General features: G+C 48.2%; 2 protein-coding genes across 14 annotated transcripts; both read right to left on the reverse strand.

Moving 5' to 3' along the window:
• Positions 1-5,028: 5,028 nt before the first annotated feature.
• Positions 5,029-7,656, reverse strand: LOC125538601 (putative inactive receptor kinase RLK902). The gene is made up of 2 exons (XM_048701862.2): positions 6,076-7,656; positions 5,029-5,986 (listed from the first exon to the last, which is right to left on the reverse strand). Exons 1-2 carry the CDS (start codon positions 7,418-7,420, stop codon positions 5,322-5,324), a joined length of 2,010 nt encoding a protein of 669 aa, XP_048557819.2. The 5' UTR covers positions 7,421-7,656; the 3' UTR covers positions 5,029-5,321.
• A 2,709-nt stretch (positions 7,657-10,365) lies between these two features.
• On the reverse strand, positions 10,366-21,054 carry LOC125538602 (uncharacterized). 13 transcript variants are annotated; one of them, XR_015616906.1, is made up of 8 exons: positions 19,528-20,433; positions 19,278-19,441; positions 18,958-19,050; positions 18,810-18,875; positions 18,178-18,642; positions 17,939-18,097; positions 10,926-11,744; positions 10,366-10,842 (listed from the first exon to the last, which is right to left on the reverse strand). XR_015616906.1 is itself a non-coding variant. In XM_087544328.1 (3 exons), the coding sequence occupies exons 1-3, from the start codon at positions 20,695-20,697 to the stop codon at positions 18,819-18,821; spliced, it is 393 nt and encodes a 130-aa protein (XP_087400454.1). In that variant the 5' UTR covers positions 20,698-20,923; the 3' UTR covers positions 18,810-18,818. The 13 variants fall into 13 exon arrangements, 2 of the variants coding, with proteins under 2 accessions (XP_087400454.1, XP_048557820.2); XR_015616907.1 differs by having other exon boundaries at positions 10,926-11,757; XR_015616904.1 differs by lacking the exons at positions 10,366-10,842; positions 10,926-11,744 and adding an exon at positions 20,930-21,048 and having other exon boundaries at positions 17,537-18,097; positions 19,528-20,129.
• Positions 21,055-21,293: the final 239 nt, after the last annotated feature.

Below are 21,293 nucleotides of genomic sequence, written 5' to 3' on the forward strand. Positions count from 1 at the left end.
TTTATGTCTCGACCATTTCGAGACTCCTCGTCATGTCCGTGATCACATCCGGGACTCCGAACAATCTTCGGTACATCAAAATGCATAAACTCATAATATAACTGTTATCAAAACTTTAAGCGTGCGGACCCTACGGGTTCGAGAACAATGTAGACATGACCGAGACACGTCTCCGGTCAATAACCAATAGCGGAACCTGGATGCTCATATTGGCTCCTACATATTCTACGAAGATCTTTTATCGGTCAGACCGCATAACAACATACGTTGTTCCCTTTGTCATCGGTATGTTACTTGCCCGAGATTCGATCGTCGGTATCTCAATACCTAGTTCAATCTCGTTACCGGCAAGTCTCTTTACTTGTTCCGTGATACATCATCTCACAACTAACTCATTAGTTGCAATGCTTGCAAGGCTTATGTGATGTGTATTACCGAGAAGGCCCAGAGATACCTCTCCGACAATCGGAGTGACAAATCCTAATCTCGAAATACGCCAACCCAACATGTACCTTTGGAGACACCTGTAGAGCACCTTTATAATCACCCAGTTACGTTGTGACGTTTGGTAGCACACAAAGTGTTCCTCCGGCAAACGGGAGTTGCATAATCTCATAGTCATAGGAACATGTATAAGTCATGAAGAAAGCAATAGCAACATACTAAACGATCGGGTGCTAAGCTAATGGAATGGGTCATGTCAATCAGATCATTCACCTAATGATGTGATCCCGTTAATCAAATAACAACTCTTTGTCCATGGTTAGGAAACATAACCATCTTTGATTAACGAGCTAGTCTAGTAGAGGCATACTAGTGACACTCTGTTTGTCTATGTATTCACACATGTATTATGTTTTCGGTTAATACAATTCTAGCATGAATAATAAACATTTATCATGATATAAGGAAATAAATAATAACTTTATTATTGCCTCTAGGGCATATTTCCTTCATTTTTAGGAGACTTCCTCATCAGCTATTTATTGTTTTCATGTGTTGTTTGTTTTCTCTTATAAGTTAAATAATTTATTGGTGTTATTTTTGTAATATGAACTAGGTACTACAGAGGAGCCAAGTAGTTGATCATTTATCTTGTCTTGGAAGAAATATATGTACTATGTTGATGGTTTATTGGTGTCCTGCTCCCGCAGAAATCTCCTGTCATTTGTCTTAAACATGGAGAGGGGGAGGCCGTCATTGAATCCCACGGTCTATAAAAACTTGGCCTTCTTGGAACTTCATCTAAATTTTGGTCGCTCTTGGGAGTTTTTGTTCTAATCAGATCCCGTATCTGCTGGAACCGAGCGTGATCTTGCTAACATGCCGCAGATTCAGGGTAGTGTGTGGGATTTTTCAATAAAAAAGTAGCTTCAGAGATGGCTCTTCTTGGCACCACCATCTCTTGTGTGGGCGTCCTTGCTGTGCTCATGCCTGTATGTCTTTTTGTTTATTTCTAAATAAATGGAAAAGTTAGAAAGTTTGCTTTCTAAATTTTATTCATGCCATACAAAATAGTTTTTAGATAGTTTTCTTAAGAAAAGAGAGTATTCAAATTGGTTAGGTAGAAACATATTATTAAATTTATCCAGATTACTTTTTGTTTCTTTCATGCTTTAATTTTGGAATAGATTGTTCAATGAAGGATTTACATTATGATCAATTTTGAAACAAATAGTATTAGTCGAGACGTGCATTGCACTTATATGCTTACTAGTTTAACTCGAAAAGAAAAGAACTCGTCTGAGATCACGGAAAACGCGCAGTGCGCGTGCCTGCCCCTGCGGCGGCCACGGCCGAGGTTGAAACAAAGTTCAACACCGACGCGGCAGTGCCGTGCCGCTAGTGCAGCGGCGCACGCGTGCCCGCAGGTGGCCGGCACGGGCTAGAGCGCCGTGCACTTCCGGGGAGCAACGTTAATGGAGCCGAGCCGCCTCCGCCCGGGCGCGAGATCCGCAGCTGCGGCGCGGCACGGCACGTGGTGGCGCACAGGCAGCACACTCGCGCCAAGTGCAGCCGCTGGGGCTGGACGGAGAGCAGAGGGAAGAAAGGGCTCCACCCCCCGCCGGTCCAGCGCCCACCCACTGACCCACCCCAACCGGCCGGCCGGCCTGGCGGGGACCGGCGCAACGAAAAGCCATGGACCGACCCATGGATCCGCCGTGCAGCAGCAGTAGCCAGGCAGCAGCGAGTACAGGCGGGCATCAATTAAACGCACTCCACCACGACGCCTGCCTGCCTGCGTCCACAACAGTTGTATGTGCAACTTTTATCCACACACCCAAAACCGGTACCAGTACCCCCAGTCTCCTCCCTCCACTGCGGTGCATCGTGCATGATACAGTATACCCTACAGAATCCAAGTCAGCAGAAACGGCCTCGCACTGTATGTGTCGTGGATGTTTTTTTTGTTGTTGTTGAACAACTGAGGTTTTATTTATTTGTGATAAGTAGTACATTGTTTGCGAGGATCGTTACAATTTCATTTAAAGGCTCTTCAAATCAATCAGAAGTCAAAAAAAATTTAGCTAGTCTAGCAAGCTCATGAGCTAGTTTGTTTGCTTTCCTATTACAATGCTCAAATCTAGCAGTAACGAAATCACAAGCATAATGATAACAAATCATTGAAGATTCCTGTTGCCGCGCCCGCCGATTGTCCTTCATCATTCGTAGTTTCAATCACCTCCATATTATCTGAATTTATAACAAGGTGATTGCATCCCGCCCTTTGCATCAGTGTTAGACCGAATTTGAGAGCTAAAGCTTCCGCCATCAACACATCCGCGCAAAAATCTATTTTCCGATTTCCTCCAGCAATAAGCCTGCCTTTGTCGTCTCGAAGGACCGCTCCCATGGAACCCCTAAGAAAATCGTGATCAAAAGAAGCATCAACATTAAGTTTAACGAAACCTCTTGGAGGACAAGAGCAGACCACCTTCTTCATCGGCGCCTTGGGGGATGATGCATTAACAAAAAAATTGGTAAGAGCAAGAATCCCCATTCAGATCTGAGTAACATTTTAAGTTATGTGTCGTGGATGGTTACATTTACTAAAGTAAGCAAGAGCTGGCCGCATCGTCCTCTCGGGCGGCATGAGGGGCGATTAGGGTTGCCCCCCCCCCTCCCCCCGCGCCGCCACCCCCACCCCCTCATCTCCCTTGCCGCCAACAAAGAAGGTTGTTGGGCCCGTGTAGTCGCCGGTTAGGCTGGCGGAGGGGATCTCATTGCTCCGTCCCTTAACGGAGTGTTGTCCCCGTGGTTGACGGTGTTCGTGGGCAGTGGGTCTGGCCGGTGCCTTCAGCCATGAGGGTGGGGAGGTGCCAGCGGGGCAGCAAGCGCGGAGTCGAGCGAGCTTTCTCATCATCAGATCTGGAGGGTTATTCGTCCCCATGTCACTCTCTTCTCTGAAGGTTCCGGTTGCAGCTTGTGTCGGATCCGAAGATGGAGGTTTGAAGTGTAGGATTGGGATCGGAGGAAACTTTGGTCGGCTGGCTCAGCCCAACAGAGGTGCCGTCTTTCATTGTCGTTCTCCTCCTTGAAGGCATGTCCGAGGTCCTTCCTATCAACGCCCGACTCCTATCCTGGACGAAAGTTCAAAATCCGCCCTGGATTGGGAGGCGGCGGCGCGATGCACGTCGTACCCTCCGTGGAGGCGCCATCTTGGGGGGCCTGGTTTCTCGGGAGAGGGTGGCTGTGGGCTGTGAGCTCCGGGTAAGGGCTTGAGCGACGACGGTGGTGTGGAGGTTCACAGGTGGGGCGGCGTGACATCTACCACAACAATGACAACGGGGCTTAGTGTGATGGTGCACCTGAGTCTCAGCGACAGATGCGTCTGGATGGACAAGCGCAGGGCGCTGGCGCTGTCTAGCATCATGATGACGTCGACGACATAATAGCCTGGCAAGGGGAATGCGTTGATCCCTCCTCAAGGTAGGGTGACTTCTAACTCTAGAGCGTGTGCATGTGGTGCGCATAGAGGGTCTACGAAACCTGTTGGTGCTCTCGGCTTATCGTTGGGCGGCTAGGTCACCGGATTAGATTGTGTATGATGATGCAATGTCAGGACACATCATCGAGCTTGTAGGTGTAGCGACAATAGTTGCTAGGCAGATGGTTTTGTGGTTATTCATGTATTTGCTTTATAAGATCCTAGTATTAAATGTATAATATAATAAAAATGAATGTATGCATCGTTTCATGCTAATTCTCCTTTCTGAGAAAGATTTACTGAAGAAAGTGTCCATGGAAAGCAGTACTAGTAAAGATCAGCTGTACGCCTGTACCGAAAGGTGCAGTGCAAATGCATGGGGGTTGGATTGGACGGTCGTGTCCGTGGACCGAACCGAATGAGCTGTTGCAAACACAGGACCAATTGTTCATTCACTCACATCGGCCATTATTGTTTGTGGATCGATTTCCTTGGATAGGCCACATTGATTGTCGCCCCGGCTCGATCCATCGGCCGAACCTCCTTCCTCCTTTATAAAAGCTTGCCAACTAATGACAGACATGGGTGTGCAGTGCAGTGCATGATCTCCGATCTGCTCCGCTGCTGTGTGTGCAGCTGCAACCATCTCGCTCTTCTCCCTTTTGTTTTTGTTCCATCATCGGCGAGTTATGCTCGGCAAGTACGCCCGCCTAAGTATACAGGCACGCACGCATTGACGCCTTCTTCATCATTTGCTGGGATCTTGGCCGGGGACAGCCCGATGTGCCGCCAACACACGTCCATGTCCTCGTTTTTTTTTCTTTTTTGAACACGTCCATGTTCTCGTTGCTTTCACAGAAAACTCTCTTGTTTTTTGCGGTGTGGGAAAGTCGTACCACGGCGCAACAAACTGACGTGACACTTGACATGACATTTACGGTGGCCAATGTCTGAAGATTGTGCTCCTGATTCCACTCCATTTCATGGCAAATTAAGAACACTTTCTCTTTACCGTTTCCATGCAGGGGGGGTATAATAGTTGCACAAAGGCAGCTGTTTTCTTCGGGTAGATGATTGTTAATCGGGTGACCCGCGCACGATCGCAACAAAATCAACTCCATGATGATGATGTAATTACATACTCTGTCTGTCTCCGAACCAGCAGTGCCTCTCCTATCGCCAGCATCCCTCAACACACGCAGCTAATCCAAAGAATTCGTGACAAGGAAGAAGAATCAAGAAATTCATGAAACTTCAAAAAAAGAAAGTAGAAAGCACACGGTGGTAAATAAGTAATGCCCTAAAGACACACGCAAGAAGACAAGATTCTCTTTTCTTCAGAATCTTCCGTAAATTACCGAACGGTCGCCATGCTGGGTGACACGACCGAGCCTCAGCTCTCTCGGATCGACCCGGCCGGCTTGAGCGGCCGCTCGTCGGCCTCGTCGACCGAGATGCTCCGGCCAGGCCGTGCCATGGACGACGCCGACCCCGGGGCGGCGAGCTCGTCGATGCGCACGACGATCTCCGGCATCGCCGGCCGCTGGTCGGGCACCGGCACGGTGCAGTCCATGGCCAGCCGCAGCATCTCCACCATCTCCTCCTCCGCGCCCGGCTGCCTCAGCAGCTCCGTGTCGAACACCTCGGACGTCCACTCCTCGCGCACCACGGACCGCGCCCACCGCGGGAGGTCCACGCCCTCGTCGTGCAGCGCGGCGTTCGTCGGCGCCTTCCCCGTCAGCATCTCCAGCAGCAGCACCCCGAAGCTGTACACGTCCGCCTTCTGCGACAGCCGCCGCGGGTCGGCGACCACCTCGGGGGCGCGGTACCCCGCCACGCGCATCGACGGCGCGCCGGCCGGGCCGACGAGGCTCGCCAGGCCGTGGTCCGCCACGCGCGCGTCCACCGACCGCCCGAGGAGTATGTTGGACGACTTGATGTTGCCGTGCGCCACCTTGGAGCCCGTCGCGTGGATGTACTCCAGGCCGCGCGCCGAGGCCAGCGCGATCCGCCTCCTCGACTCCCAGCTCAGCGGCGATCGCCCGGCGCCACGGTTGCCTGAGATTCTCACAAATTCAGAAATTTTGTTCCGATTCGGAGCAGAGTTTGGAGCAAGAAAACAGAGAGAATCTGACGAGAACACGTACCGTGAAGCATCGAGGAGAGGCTGCCCGTGGCGACGAACTCGTACACCATGAGCCGCTCGTCCTTGCTGAAGTAGTAGGCCTGCAGTGGCACGACGTTAGGATGGTCCAACCCACCGATAGCCGCGATCTTGTCCCGGAACTCGCGCTCCGGCAGCGACGTCTCCTTGAGACGCTTCACTGCCACCGCCGGCGCCGTCTCCAGCGCGGCCTTGTACGTGGTACCGTACGTGCCCTTGCCAAGAACCTCGGCGGACGCGCGGAGCAGGTCCTCCAGATCGTACGGCCTCGGCACCCTCCCGAAGAAGAAAAGCTTCTTCCGCCCCACGGAGACGGGGGCGACCGGAGGCGGCATTAATGCGGGCGGTGGCGGCCGCGCGTCGGAGACCCGTGGAGTGTAGCTATTCGGGCTCATCGCCTCCTTGCTGTGCAGGGCCAGCTCCGCCGCGACGGCGTCCTGGCTGCGGTAGGTTCTTCTTGGCTTCCGGCGCAGGGCGCCACAGGCAAGGACCAGAACGGCGGCGATAAGCAGGAAGCCCAAAGCGCAGCCGATCACAATGCCCGCGATGGCACCGCCCGCGAGGTGTCGCCGGCCTCGCCCGCGGCCGTTTCCCGCGGCCGCGGCTTCGGGGGCAACCGTGGGAGGCTGGGACGGTGGTTGGGTAGATGGTGTTCGACACGGCGGGAGGGGCTTGCCACACAGTGTCGTGCCGAGGAAAGACGTGGCGGGCATGCCGCCGAAGCCTTTGGGAACCTCGCCGGTGAGGTCGTTGAAGGAGACGTTAAAAGACAAGAGGGATGGCATGTCGACGTTGGGCAGCTCTTTGGTGAAGAGGTTGCCCTCCAAGAAGAGCAGCTGCAGCTTCCCGCTCTTGGCAATGGCGGGCGGTATTCTCCCGGAGAGCCGGTTCTCAGCGAGGTTTAGCTGCGTCAACGCCGGGAGGGAGAGAATCGCGGCCGGGAGCTCACCGGAGAAGTGGTTGGACTGCAGGTTGATGACCCGCAGCTTGACGCAGGAGGCCAGGTCGGCCGGCAGCGGGCCGGAGAGCGCGTTGAAGCGCAGCGAGAGCACGGTGAGCCTGGTGAGGCCGCCGAGCGCGCCGACGGGGACGGAGCCGCGGAGGCCGTCCCCGGGCAGGTGGAGCCCCGTGACGCGGCCGCCGGAGCAGACGACGCCGGTCCAGGAGCACGTCTGCCGGGACGCGTTCCAGGACACGGACGCCGACCCGAAGGGCGCGATGAAGGCCTGCAGCGCCGCGGTGTCGGACGCTAGGTCGTCGGCGGCGCGCGCCGCGCCCAAGGCCACGGCGAGCAGCATCACCAGCGCGGCGGCTACCGGCGGAGGCATGGCTGCGGTGGTCCCTTCGCTTGGCCGATCACACCATGTGAGGGGGTTGGAAGAGGAGAGGTGGGGAGGGATGAAACAAGAAAGTGGAATATCGGAAAGAAGCTTCACAAATGGCTCTCGTTTGGCGACAAGGGGAAGAGGACTTGAGGAGGGCGGGCGGACTCACTTCCACAAATCCTCAACCACATTCTCGGTCTGGACGTGCTCTCGACCGTCCGATGAAACGTCGGACGGCCGAGATCGCACGCCTGCCCGCTGTCGCCGATCCTACTCCTGGTCCAGTTGACGCTGACGGCACGAGACGATGATCTGGAGCACAACTCAACTCAACAGTGCGTGAAATGATCGGCGAAACAGTTGCTCGTTTGAATTTTGGTCAGTTGTTGCTAGCTGCTGCTCTTGAGATCCTCTGCTTTGTAGGCCAATGTGATCGAACATGAACACGAATCGCTGGCCATTTTCCTGCTGTCAGCAGGCATATCCCCGGTGCAGTTCGCTTCGTGGACTGGTTCACTGGATGATGCGCGGAGCTGTGGACGTGGACGGCGTCGTGCAGCCGTGCGCGACGAAGTAAACCGGTCCCTGAAGACCGGAACCGTAACTGTCGAGAGCGTTGTGTGGTGGCCTGTAAATGTCATGATGGCGTCAGGTGTGGGAAAAATTTGAGCGTGTGTGATGATCGTCTGTCAGTTACCGTCCGTTGAGCGAGTAACTTCTCGGCAATGCTGAGCTAGGAACGTGTATTTCCTTGGTAAGTGCAGATTTGAATTGGCCAAACGGCCAAAACAACTAGGAATAGCCGAGAGCGAATGGTGGTCAGAGTCAGTCACATCGCGTTCTTCGTTTGTCGACATATTTTGCAACGATGGGGTACATAATTTAAAAGCAAAGTATTTTCTCGATGGTGAATGCAAACTTAAAAAAGGGCTCCTCTTTTAATTGGCAAAGTGTTATGGCGGGAGTCAATTCGTTAAAGCATGGTTATATCCCGTGAGTGGACAATGGACAGAATATTTATATTTGAAAAGATGAATGGATCCCAAATTACGAGAATAGAAACATTATATTACTCCAAGAGGGAGACACCTCTGTCAAGGTTCTCTGATCTTATTAATCCAGTCACTAATTAATGGGATGAAGACCTGGTGAGACAAATGTTATGGCCAATTAATGCTCAGCGTGTCCTCGATATTTCTCTTTCTCTTCATGATATGTCAGATTTTATAGCATGGAGCTACACAAAAAATAGAATGTTCACTACTCGATCGGCTTATTTTGTGGAATGGGACTACCAATACGGGAGTAAACTTCGACATACTAATGGTACGAGACAAATTGATGTTAATCCTGTTTGATCTACATTTGGAAATTATCTTGTTCGGCAAAAGTTAAAATCTTTATTTGACGCACGCTATATGGCACTCTCCCCTGTCGTTTTACACTTGTCATTTGTCAATTGACATATGAAAGTGTCACCACAATGCCTATCTTCTTCTCATGGGCCAGAAAATACAAAGCAACTATTATTTCAGTGCCAGAAAGCTAAGGACGTATGGAGTAGGTATGGATGAAGTGATCAAAAGAGACTATGAAAGATCGTGCATGTGAGGTTGTCATTGAGTTCTTGCTTCTGCTGCCAGACCAAGATTTCTCCATTCTGGGTCTTCAGAATGCTCGAGAATTGATAGTCATTACAGCTTGGTTCTTGTGGTAGGAAGTGTGTAAACCGGTTCATGAGGAAACAACTTAAGATGTGTATTAAATTTCTATGGGGATTCATGCTCTAACAACAAATTACATTAATGCCTCTTCCCCCAATGCTACGAGTAAAAGAGGGGAATGGATTCGGCCTCCTAAGAATTTTGCAAAACTTAATATCGATGCATCTTTTGATCAAGACATGCTTAGGGGCATGGCGGCGTCATCAGAGATGATAAAAGGAAATATTATTGTTGGCGGAAATTTGAGAATCGAGTGGTGTGCAGATGTCATGACGGCTGAAGTTCTGGTGCTAAGATTCGGCCTAACCCTTGCGCAAAAGGCGGGCTGCAATCGTCTCATTATTAATTCTGATTGTGGAGATCATTGATACCATGAAGAATGAAGGACATTCTGCGGGAGCGGCGACGGTAGTTTTTGATGATTGTTATTTTTTTGCTTATGATTTTTTTCTTACTAGTTTCAAACATTGTAGTAGGGGAGCGAACAAAGTTGTTCATGAGTTTGTTAGGTTAGCTAGATTTTCTTCAACTAATGATTGGTTTGAGGAGCCTATGAGCGAAATTGTACATGTCCTATGATGTAACTATTAGTATTTCAAACAAATAAAGTTTAACTTTGAAACAATACATGCGATGCAAATTTTAAGTTCACTTCCGTTGCTTCTTCTCATTATATACTTGAGTAACTAACGACACATTTGGTTCACCTCACGTAATGTATTCAGCTTTGTAATCAGACTGCACTATATTGGGCGGTGTATTGAGTGACCATGTGATTTGTTTGGTTCAACAAGGGGATACTTTCTCAATACAATTCAGCATCATGGTTCTTGCTGAAGGTAGCAGAGGCTGGGGTGGCTCGCGTCGAAGAAAACAGGGGACGAGGGGATGGAGCTTGAAGAGGAGAGAGATAGATCCAGCGTTGCTTCTTGCCGCGGGGGAGGGAGAGGCCCAGCGTTCCTACTCCGGTGGCGAGGGATGGTCGTGCGGTGAAGGAGAGGGCTCATGGTGGAGATGAAGCGAGGCATAGACGAGCGGAGAAAAGGAAATGGGATCGAGTGTTTTCATATCTACTCGACGCGTGCGGTTTTGGGCTTTACACCGTGATGGAAACGGGCCCAACCAAACCAGATGGCTGTAACGTTTTTGCTAAACACTGTTAATCGGAAGATGGTGGAAAAGTTACAAACCAAATGCTTCGTGATGCTTGTAGAAGTGCATGTTTCAGCCAATGCAATCCAAAAACCGATCTAAGAGCATCTACATCCGAACTTGGCAAATCCGGTCCCTCAAACGCCCGCGGACGCGTCCGGGTACGCCCACAGGCGCATCCGTACGAGCACTCATATTTCCTTACATGCATCCACATATCTCAAACCCGGACTCTCAAATCCATGCAAATACATGCACGTCAATCATGCAAAACAATGTCGCACGTAAATAGCAATTGTTGGTATCAAGCATACATAGCGTTTATAGAAAACAATGACGAAACCACGGATCATCCGGGAAAGTAGATGCACCCTGTCCCGATTGGTCACTCTTCTCCCTTTGATTGAGCCCTTGAAGTTGAGAATATGCTCCACTTGCCGGTCCATTTTCTCTTGCATGCTCATGAGCATAATCATGTCCACTTCTTCGTTCGAATCCGACGAATCGAAGAATTCATCTTGAATCATTTGGTCAAGCTCCATCATTTACCTAACAAAATTATAATAATTCCGGTCGGTTAATGTGTCAAACACATCAAGCGCAAGGCGGAGCCGGAGAGTTGCTGGACGTACCACGGTGGCGTCCGGGCCGGCGACAACGTCCCCCGCGGCGAGGACGGGAGCACTCTTCCGGAGCTGGCGGCGGAGAGCGTGGGAATGGCTGCGGAGCTGCGAGCCGGACGGTGCGGAGGAGGAAGAAGAGAGGGATGGGGTCGGGTTGTCGGGTCCGACGTGGTGGGCGTGTCCGGGCGCCCCATATCCATCCTATATTTGGGCTAGATATGAGAGGTGCCGGTCAACCCGGGTGTTTGAGGGGGCCGTGTTGGTCAAAAAATCGTGACCGAGTGGTCCGCCCAGATGTATGAGATGAATTTGAGTGGTCCGGTTGTAAATGCTCTAATGAAATAGACTAGACAATACATTTTTACGTCAACAATGCTGATTAAGCTCAACTAAGTAACTTACAACATATCATAGATGCAAACATTACAACTGGCAATGGAAGTCCCGATCCCGATAGCTGGCTCTTTTTTTGTGACAGTGTGGCGCCTTTGCAGAAAAGAAGTTGCCGCGCATTGACGCGTATATGGATAGCGCACATACACATCGTTCAGATTAAAGATAGACGCATCAATACAGCAGAGGGCGTGGACTTTGGTCACGCTCAAACACACGGCCATGGAGACGCTGACCTTCGTTCCGCGTGGTGGGGCGCCTTCAACCGCTTTCCCATTTTGAGGACACATATTTTTCTCAGATCGTGCGGTACGTACCGTCAACCGAAAGACATTCTGTTGATGCAATCATGGCTCATACGCGGCTACGATCCAAGAAAAGAGTACCCTGAACTGCTTTCTGTTGCTGCCTATGCCAAACCTGCCAGTTTGTGACCTGTAATTTTTTGCTGCAGAATCAGTTATTATGGGTTCGAGTCGAGCAAGGCGGCAATCATTTTGCCAATCAGTGGGGAGCATTGATCGCGAAACGGAAGCTTAGGTGTACTACTCTACTGGGAAAAGCAGAGCATAGACCCTATGAGATCTGATCAGTGCTCCTCGATCTGGGATCATGGAAGATTAGAGAAGAGGACCAGAGATAAAGGCGACGGTCCTAGCGGCTTGTTTCTAGAAGCAGCCGGCCGAGCAACCCGGAGCCGCGGCATATGATGGACGTCGGTCGTTTTCTCCGCGCGACATGGAAGCGGTTCCCTTTGACAAGGAGCTCCAGCATGCATCGCGCAGAACGGCGCACAGGCTTGAAGAATTGACCGACGGCGTGTGCCGTCTGAGTTCTGCTCGTGGCATGTTCCGCGGTGGCGGTGAAGCCATCGACGCCGGTTCGGCGCTGAAACGAGTTCGGTGATTGGTGATGGTGGTTAGTCCATCTCCCGTCATCGTTCTGTTGTGCTGATATAGCCCGCTGCAACGTACTACAGTACTACCGTCTCTCTCCGATCTTGGAGCACGCCGTGCGCGCCGGTGGCCTCGGGTGTGACCGTCCTTGCGCTCACTTTTTAGTAGGACGCTTTTTTGACCGCAGGGTTGGATTTACGTGACGTTTGACATCATATTGGTTCGTGATTGGTAAAGTCACTACTGAATAATAACCTCATAAAAAAAAAGTCTTCGGGAGGACTAAATTGCCAAAAAAAAAATCACAATTGGGACAAAAAATTGCCGAAAACCACCAAAAATCTAAAGTTTGCAATAACCACCGTTTTTCGTTAAAAGTGTGCAGAAAACACTAAATGTGGGATACCCGACAGGCGGGTTCCACTGTCAGTGCCCATGTGGCGTGGGTGGACAGCACCGCGCAGACGGTCGTTAGATGGCTCCTTTTAACCATCTCGTCAGCTGGTTAGAATCCACCCCCTCCTCGCGTGAATCCTTTCCTCTCTGTCTCTGCCCCAACCATCGCGCTCACTGTCGGCGCCGCCCGCCATGGTCTCCTGGAATGGCGGGAAACGAGCTCCGAATCGCCGTTCTCTGAGCAGCACTACTCGGAGCATATATGTGTGAACCAGGGTTAGGGTTTTGAATTGGCGAATTCTTGTTTGTTTGCTCCGATTTGGCTGACCTTTTGGATGGGTTTTTTTCGTTGTTGTTGTAGTGCCCAGCCACAACTGAGGACATGGGTTGGTCTGGCATCGATGATACAGGAAATATCCTATGCCGCCACTGTTGGAAATATGCCCTAGAGGCAATAATAAAAGCATTATTATTATATTTCTTTGTTCATGATAATTGTCTTTATTCATGCTATAACTGTATTATCCGAAAATCGTAATACACGTGTGAATACATAGACCATAATATGTCCCTAGTAAGCCTCTAGTTGACTAGCTCGTTGATCAACAGATAGTCATGATTTCCTGGCTATGGACATTGGATGTCATTGATAACGGGATCACATCATTAGGAGAATGATGTGATGGACAAGACCCAATCCTAAGCATAGTACAAAGATCGTGTAGTTCGTTTGCTAGAGCTTTTCCAATGTCAAGTATCTTTTCCTTTGACCATGAGATCGTGTAACTCCCGGATACCGTAGGAGTGCTTTGGGTGTATCAAACGTCACAACGTAACTGGGTGACTATAAAGGTGCATTACAGGTATCTCCGAAAGTGTCTGTTGGGTTGACACGGATCGAGACTGGGATTTGTCACTCTGGATAACGGAGAGGTATCACTGGGCCCACTCGGTAATGCATCATCATTATGAGCTCAAGGTGACCAAGTGGTTGATCACGAGATCATGCATTACGGTACGAGTAAAGTGACTTGCCGGTAACGAGATTGAACAAGGTATTGGGATACCGACGATCGAGTCTCGGGTAAGTAACATACCGATTGACAAAGGGAATTGTATACGGGATCATGCATTACGGTACGAGTAAAGTGACTTGCCGGTAACGAGATTGAACAAGGTATTGGGATACCGACGATCGAGTCTCGGGTAAGTAACATACCGATTGACAAAGGGAATTGTATACGGGGTTGATTAATCCTCGACATCGTGGTTCATCCGATGAGATCATCGTGGAGCATGTGGGAGCCATCATGGGTATCCAGATCCCGCTGTTGGTTATTGACCGGAGAGTCGTCTCGGTCATGTCTGCTTGTCTCCCGAACCCGTAGGGTCTACACACTTAAGGTTCGGTGACGCTAGGGTTATGAAGATATGAATATGCAGTAACCCGAATGTTGTTCGGAGTCCCGGATGAGATCCCGGACGTCACGAGGAGTTCCGGAATGGTCCGGAGGTAAAGAATTATATATAGGAAGTGCTGTTTCGGCCATCGGGACAAGTTTCGGGGTTATCGGTATTGTACCGGGACCACCGGAGGGGTCCCGGGGGCCCACCGGGTGGGGCCACCTGTCCCGGGGGGCAACATGGGCTGTAGGGGGTGCGGCTTGGCCTTCATGGGCCAAGGGCACCAGCCCTACTAGGCCCATGCGCCTAGGGTTTCCACCACGGAGGAGTCCAAGTGGTGGAAGGCACCCCGAGGTGCCTTGGGGGGGGAGGGAAACCCTCCCCTGGCCGCCGCACCTAGGAGATTGGATCTCCTAGGCTGCGCACCACCCCCCCTTGGACCTCCTATATATAGTTGAGGAGAGGGAGGATTTCATACCTCAGCCTTTGGTGCTTCCTCTCCCCCCGTTACGTCTCTCTCTCGTAGTATAGACGAAGCCCTGCTACTGTAACGCCCTGCATCCACCACCACGCCGTCGTGCTGCTGGATCTTCATCAACCTCTCTTCCCCCCTTGCTGGATCAAGAAAGGAGGAGACGTCATCCGTTCCGTACGTGTGTTGAACGCGGAGGCACCGTCCGTTCGGTGCTTGATCATCGGTGATTTGAATCACGTCGTGTTCGACTACATCATCCCCGTTCTTTGAACGCTTCCGCTCGCGATCTACAAGGTACGCAGATGCATCTAATCACTCGTTGCTAGATGAACTCATAGATGGATCTTGGTGAAACGAGTAGGAAAATTTTTGTTTTCTGCAACGTTCCCCAACAGCCACAACAAGCCGGCTGAGAAGTTGGTTGCATTTGACCGGCATCACATCTGCGGGAGATTCTTTGGCTACGCTGAGAAGGTTAGTACAATGATTCGTTCTATTCATACTCATATATGCCAATAGAACAAGTTAAGTTTGTAGATCTTGTGAGCTACTTCAGTGTCAGTGTGTAGAGATTAACCACTGTACATATTGTGAACAAGTTTAGTGTGCACAGATTATTCATTGTAGAAATTATTTTCAGGGAGGGTTCAGTTGTGTTGTGAGTGATTGGGCTAATGCATAATGGCATGATACACTAAAGAAAGCACTAGACAAGCTTTAGGATGATCATGGGAAGAGCAAGATAGGAAATATTGTTAAAGCATACCAGTTGTCCAAGTTAGCAGAAGAAAAGGAGCCGTTAGAGAAGAAATATGTGTTGAACATCAAGTTTAACAAAGATTGGTGTGAATATACTACTAAAAAGGTCATAATGGAGAATTACAAGAAGATTATGAATGAAAGTGAAGAACAGAAGAATGAACTTTAAGCAAGGGACCTCAAGAAGGAGAACTTGGAGCTGAAGAAGTGGAACATGGAGCTGCAGAAGGATGTTAATCTGTTGAAGCACATCCAGGCTGCGTAGGTAGAAGTTATTTGGAATGGTAGGCAAGATTCAACTAAAGGCATTGGTGAGTCAAGGAAGGAGAAGAAGAGACTAGAGTGTGTCATATCTGACCCGTTGAAGGCTAGGGAGGTTAATAAGAACAAGCATGAATGAAATCTGTGATGAGTGATTGTAATATGCAGTTATTATTTATGTTCGCTGGTTGTGGTTAAGATTGTGTTGTCATTTTTTTTGAGACCTAAAATTGTGATGAACCATGATCTATGATTAAGACTATGTTGTTTAATTGGGACTATGATGAACCATGATTGTGTTGAAATGTATTTGATATTGAAATGTTAGGTCCAATTGTATTTAAAGTAAGGGTGAAAGTGGTTAGGTTAATTTCCACCCGAATTCGTTTTTATATGATACGGTAAGAGATTTTTTACATCCGACAACAATTTTGTTTGAATCCGAGTCTCATTGATACGATACGATACGGTATATGATATGGTATTACTAAAATACGGCATCAAATCCGCTTTTGAATCTGAAAATAAATATTGGTAATGATACGATATAAGGATTATCCATCTCAATCCGATACGGTATTACCCCTAACTTAAAGTATCATCATCGAGGTTTGTCGACTCCTTGTATTGATGATCATGAACAAATCATCAACATCATTCATCCATAAAGATGAATGAGTGATACGTCCATTTTGCATCATACTTTTATATTGATATTTATTGCATTATGGGCTATTATTACAAGGTTTACATGAAGAGGGAGAAGGCCTGTAGCTGGAATTCTGGAACGGAAAAGGAGCAAATATTATAGACCTATTCTGCACAACTCCAAAAGTCCTGAAATTTCATGGAGAATTATTTTGGAATATATAAAAAATATTGGGCAAAAAAAGCACCAGAGGGCACTACAAGGATCCGGGTCTATTGCAACAAAATCGTTTGTTGCAATACATGTCATTTCGTGGCGATAAGTACCTATTGCCACGAAACGGCATTCGTTGGCAGCTGTTGCGACTGGACACATGGTAATAGGTTATTGCCACGAAAAAGCAACCGTGGCAATAAAGTGTGCTATTGCAACATCCATGTTGGAAGTTGCCACATGTTTTCCCGTGGCAACACTCACTTGATGCCACAATTATATTTGTGGAGATAGCTTTAATGCAACATGCAACGAATCGTGGCGCCTAATATCTCGTGGTGATAGACATTTGTGGCAACAACCTATGCCAACGACGCCCATTTCGTGGAGCATTACTCTTCCATGGCAATAGTCAACTGTGGGAATAAACTATGGCAACAATCCCTATTTTCGTGGCATTAGGCATGTTGCCACGACCCACTACACTTGTGGCAAAAAACTATGGCAACAATCCTTGTTTTCGTAGCATTAGGCATGTTGCCACGACCCACTACAATTGTGGCAATAAACTATGGCAACAATCCTTGGTTTCGCCGCATTAGGCATGTTGCCACGACCCACTACACTTGTGGCATTAACTTATGGCAACAAATATTCCTGTCGTCGTAATAAGAAATTGCAACATACTTGTTTTAGTGGTGATAAATAGGTATCACAACAGTTGAAATGTTTGTAGCGAGAAACTATTGCGACAATTTAAAATTTCCATGGTGATACTCTATTTCAACAAAAATTACTTTGGTGGCGCCGAACAGTTATCGCGTCATGAAAAAATTTGTGGTGCCAGACAATATGAAGTGATCCGTTACAACATCCTAGTGCAACAAAATAGTAGGCATATCGACTGAGATATGACGCAACACTTTTTTTGGTGGTGCTAACATGTGGCAACCGAAAGTGGGTTGTAGCATATTGCAACCGTAAAAAAAATACATGCATTCAATTACAATATTCAAAACCATACGTATAATATGTAGATTCATAAAGTTCATAATTCTCGTAGCAAATATTCATCAAATGAAACTCAGATATAATTTAGCCATCCTAATTAATTGCAAAGACTAAACGGTCCGTGATCTAGAGTCCAGGCCAGCTAGTTCTTTGGATCCAGCAATCAAGAAATAAAAAAAGTTCTAGTTAATGAGTCCAACATAACATACACCATACAATTATTCCAGCCCCATAGTTAAAAGGAACTATCGCCAGACTAACTAGACTAATACTGTGTCAGCAAGCATGTAACTGAGGGATTAGAACAATCATACAAGTGTAAATGTCTAAAGCATAAGCACAAGTACATCTACTAAAAGGTTCTGCTACTGATTTAAGTTGTGACCCGATGTATAGTTTCAGTTAAGTTCATGTCCCTAGCTAGCACATATTCATTTTTTGTTTAAGTTGTGACTCGATGCAGCAACAACACATGGTGAAAGAGAAGAAACAGCTAGCTAGTTATGAATGCCAATGACGTATAAAATGCAAGTGAACATGAAGAGAAAGTAAGGTTGTGACTTACCATTGCTTTAAACATTCGAGAATTCCTTGTTGCAGCTTGTATGAGCGCATTTGAAGAAATAATAATTGGCCTTGAACTGGAGTTTTATTAGGACTAGATCTCTATAAAAGTGTATTTTGCAAGTTTGGGTTACTATTTTCTTTGTCAATCCTTAGGCACCTGTAAATATAAGTGCACTTTTAGCAATGCAAGTAAGCAACATAAATCTTACAAGGTCGCAAGCATATGACTGTAATCACCTGTTGGGTTCCCATCTGTTGGCTCAATGCTACAAACTTTGTCATCATGTTTTTTTCAAATTCCGGTCTTGATGTTCGCTCCTCTTCCAACAATCTTTCCCTTTCAGCATGCTCTTCTTTTAACCTCTCCTCAAGTTGTTCTCTCTCAGTACACTCCAAGTTAATCCTCTCTTGTGTGTTTGCACGTTCAGCTTGTAGTTGATCTTGTAATTCGTTGACCTGCTGGCTGAGCTCAGAGTTTTGCTGCTGGGTGGCTGCTGTAGCACGAGCTTGCTCTTCAACCTGGATACGAAACCTTTGAGAACCAGTTGAAGGTTTGGCCATGTATCCGTACCCACAAGGCTGCGATGACTTGCATTTCAGAGTCTCTTTGTATGCGGTCTGGAAAATATTGTTTTTCTGCTCACTTGAAAGTGGACCTTCAGTTTCAGTTTCTTTGTTTTGAACCTCTTGACGTGCTTTGTTCTAAAAATGAAAATAACAATTATAGGTACGGCATCAATACTGACACTATATAAAAGATGAAACAAGAATAGCACAATCCAACGCATGAATAATCCCAGCTGATGATGAAACACACCGAATGCACATCATTGAATAACTATAGAATAACCAAAAGTCAGTGTACTTACGCAAACTTTCTAGGACTCTGTGTTAGACCATGTTCTGTCGTTCGTGTGGGTGAGTTCCAAGTTTCTCTGCAAGTAATATAACAATGAGATGCTTGAAACACGAAGCCATATTTAGCAGCGAGGCATACATATTTAGTTAGACTCATACCTTCTCAAAGCTTACTTGCGAGTAAGATTTTGATCCAATTTTATGTTTTGTCTTCTGTTTCTTACGGTTATCGGCGTTCTTTCGGCTGCGTTCCTATCAATTTATTGAAACCAAATATAACCAGTCAGACAAGCCATTGTAGAAGCTGAAGATATTGTACTGAGTGTGTACCCAAATAGTGTAGTACAGTGTGGGCTTGTGCATGCACGGGTATGGATACAGTGTGGTCTTTTTTTGTGTAAGTGAACATCAAAAGAGCAGAGCTAGCATGTGTTGGTGGTTCAGTGGAAAAGAGGGCTTTTGTTGCCTTGAACACACACCCGAGTCTAGCTGCTCTGGTTCTTCTCTGTTCTGGCCCTGAGTCCACATTACATCTAGCACCTTCAGTGTGATACCAAACAACCAAATATAAAAGAGGGAGAGCAGGACACGCCCAACAATATTGACAATCTCTGAATAAGACTTAGTACATTGGCAATAGTTTCTGAAAAAATGTGAATGAACAATTATTGCAAAAAAGGAGGGAAAATACGACGATGGAGCGACTTATTGCAACATTATTAGACTAACCACAAAGTCTCGCGTCTCCAGTCTTGTGGCTATCCACATTTGATAAAGTCAAGTAAATGAACTGAATTCTCAACTTCAGAATACCCCTGTACATAGAACTAAAAAAAATCTAAAGAAGATACCGCCTAAAAGCACAATTTTTGCAATGGTTAACCCGAGATTTAAGATTTACTACATCTATATGTCATACTCTACCTTTGAGCTGGAGCTGAGGTCAGTGACTGATCGGATTAGCATGGATGATGCTAGGTGTAAAGACCGAGCCTAGCGCAGCGTCGCCCATCCGATGTGGTTCGTCAAGTGATCGCGTGTTGGCGTGACCCTACAACACCTAAGGGCATTGACGCCTTGATGCCCAGCCACACCAAACGTACCCAAAAGGCTACAGCCCACAAGGCTACGCCAAGGCCTGGCCACGTCTGAACAAGACCTGGCCTACCCATGAACCAGTTCCAAACAAGGCCGCCGTGGGATTGTCTCTGTACCTGATGCAGCGCTGTCAGCCTAACCTGGTGCACGGCCAAACAACTCTACACAATCGCTTGAAGAAATCAACATCGACCCTGATGCCTGTGCATCAGAGGCTCCTAGTAGCTCCACCCCTGCTGTGAACATCATACTAATTAAATACACTCTGTAGGTTCAGCCAATTGAAGCAGGATATGAGGCAGATGTACAGCGCTCCCTAATTGTAACGAAAAACACTATGAGACTGATCCCATCAGCCAATTGAAGTAGGATATGAGGAGTATGGAATACCAAAAAAAACTGATCTACATCGCTTGCTATGGAGGTTCAGGAATGCGGCAAAGATGATAGGATACTGAGTCTAATCTAAAGATTCAGACTGAACCCAAGGGAAAAGAAGTGAGCTGACAGATTGTGGGACAAGCAAGATGGGGGAAGACAGACCTTGAAGGTGTGGCGTGGCTTGCAGCCCATGAGCTGGAGCGCGCTCTGCAGGATGGGGCGCGTGCAGGGGAAGGTGCTCCTCTGGCGGTCGTCGGCGACGGCAATGTATAGCGGCGGCTGCTGCTTGGCGGCGGCCATGTTGTCCCCTGCCCTGACTAGTTCTACGACCAAGCGGCGAGCGGAGGAGAGAAGGGACGAAAAGAGCGGCACGTCGAGGAAGAGCTCGTGGGGGAGGGGGGTTTGAGCCCGGGCGGGCATTGTCGCGGCGTGCAACACCGAGGTGGTGTCGTGCTTGGTCCAGACACGGGATTAATGGGCAAGGCGATGAGACGGGAACTCCGTCGACGCCGACGCCAGACCGCATCGCTGCTGCCGCCGGCATGGCCGAGGACATGGAGACGCGGCCCACGTCGGCGGGCGCAGAGGAGAGGGAGGAGGGCGAGATCAAGGAGCGGAGGTTCCAGGAAGGGAGGAGATCGGGAGGAATAACCTGACGCCGTGCAGCTAACTCGGGTGTGGTTCGCCGTGTTGACGCCGTCATGACGTCGGCAGCACAGAGGAACCACAGACGAGAGCTCAGATCCAATCTCCCATGAAGACGCCGTGGAGTGGTTCTGTTAGGAGGGTATTTAGGGGGAAGGTTAATATAAGCTATTTTTTGGTGGAAACAAAGACTTTAATTTGGGACCTTTTAACGGGAGGTTAAAAAATATTGGCACAAACAACGGTACACCTAAATTAGGTGGTGAGAAGTAATTATTTTTATTTTAAAAAAGTAATTATTTTTTGAGGGAATGTTCTAGTTTGTAAATCTATTTTGAGACGGAGGAAATACTAAAATTTGTTTGTAAAAG

This window comes from Triticum urartu, chromosome 2A (assembly GCF_056163025.1).
Source record: "Triticum urartu cultivar PI428250 chromosome 2A, HENAU_Tu73, whole genome shotgun sequence".
In the NCBI taxonomy this organism is placed as follows: Eukaryota; Viridiplantae; Streptophyta; class Magnoliopsida; order Poales; family Poaceae; genus Triticum; species Triticum urartu.

Excerpts from the sequence above, each read along its gene's own strand:
- LOC125538601 (XM_048701862.2), bottom strand. The coding sequence starts at position 7,420 with ATGCCTCCGCCGGTAGCCGCCGCGCTGGTGATGCTGCTCGCCGTGGCC. Across the intron at positions 5,987-6,075 it reads CCTCTCCTCGATGCTTCACG|GCAACCGTGGCGCCGGGCGA; the intron begins GTACGTGTTCTC and ends TGAGAATCTCAG.
- LOC125538602 (XM_048701863.2), bottom strand. The coding sequence starts at position 20,697 with ATGCCCGCCCGGGCTCAAACCCCCCTCCCCCACGAGCTCTTCCTCGAC. Across the intron at positions 19,051-20,439 it reads AGCCACGCCACACCTTCAAG|GAACGCAGCCGAAAGAACGC; the intron begins GTCTGTCTTCCC and ends ATAAATTGATAG. Across the intron at positions 18,876-18,957 it reads CGCAAGTAAGCTTTGAGAAG|AGAAACTTGGAACTCACCCA; the intron begins GTATGAGTCTAA and ends TATTACTTGCAG.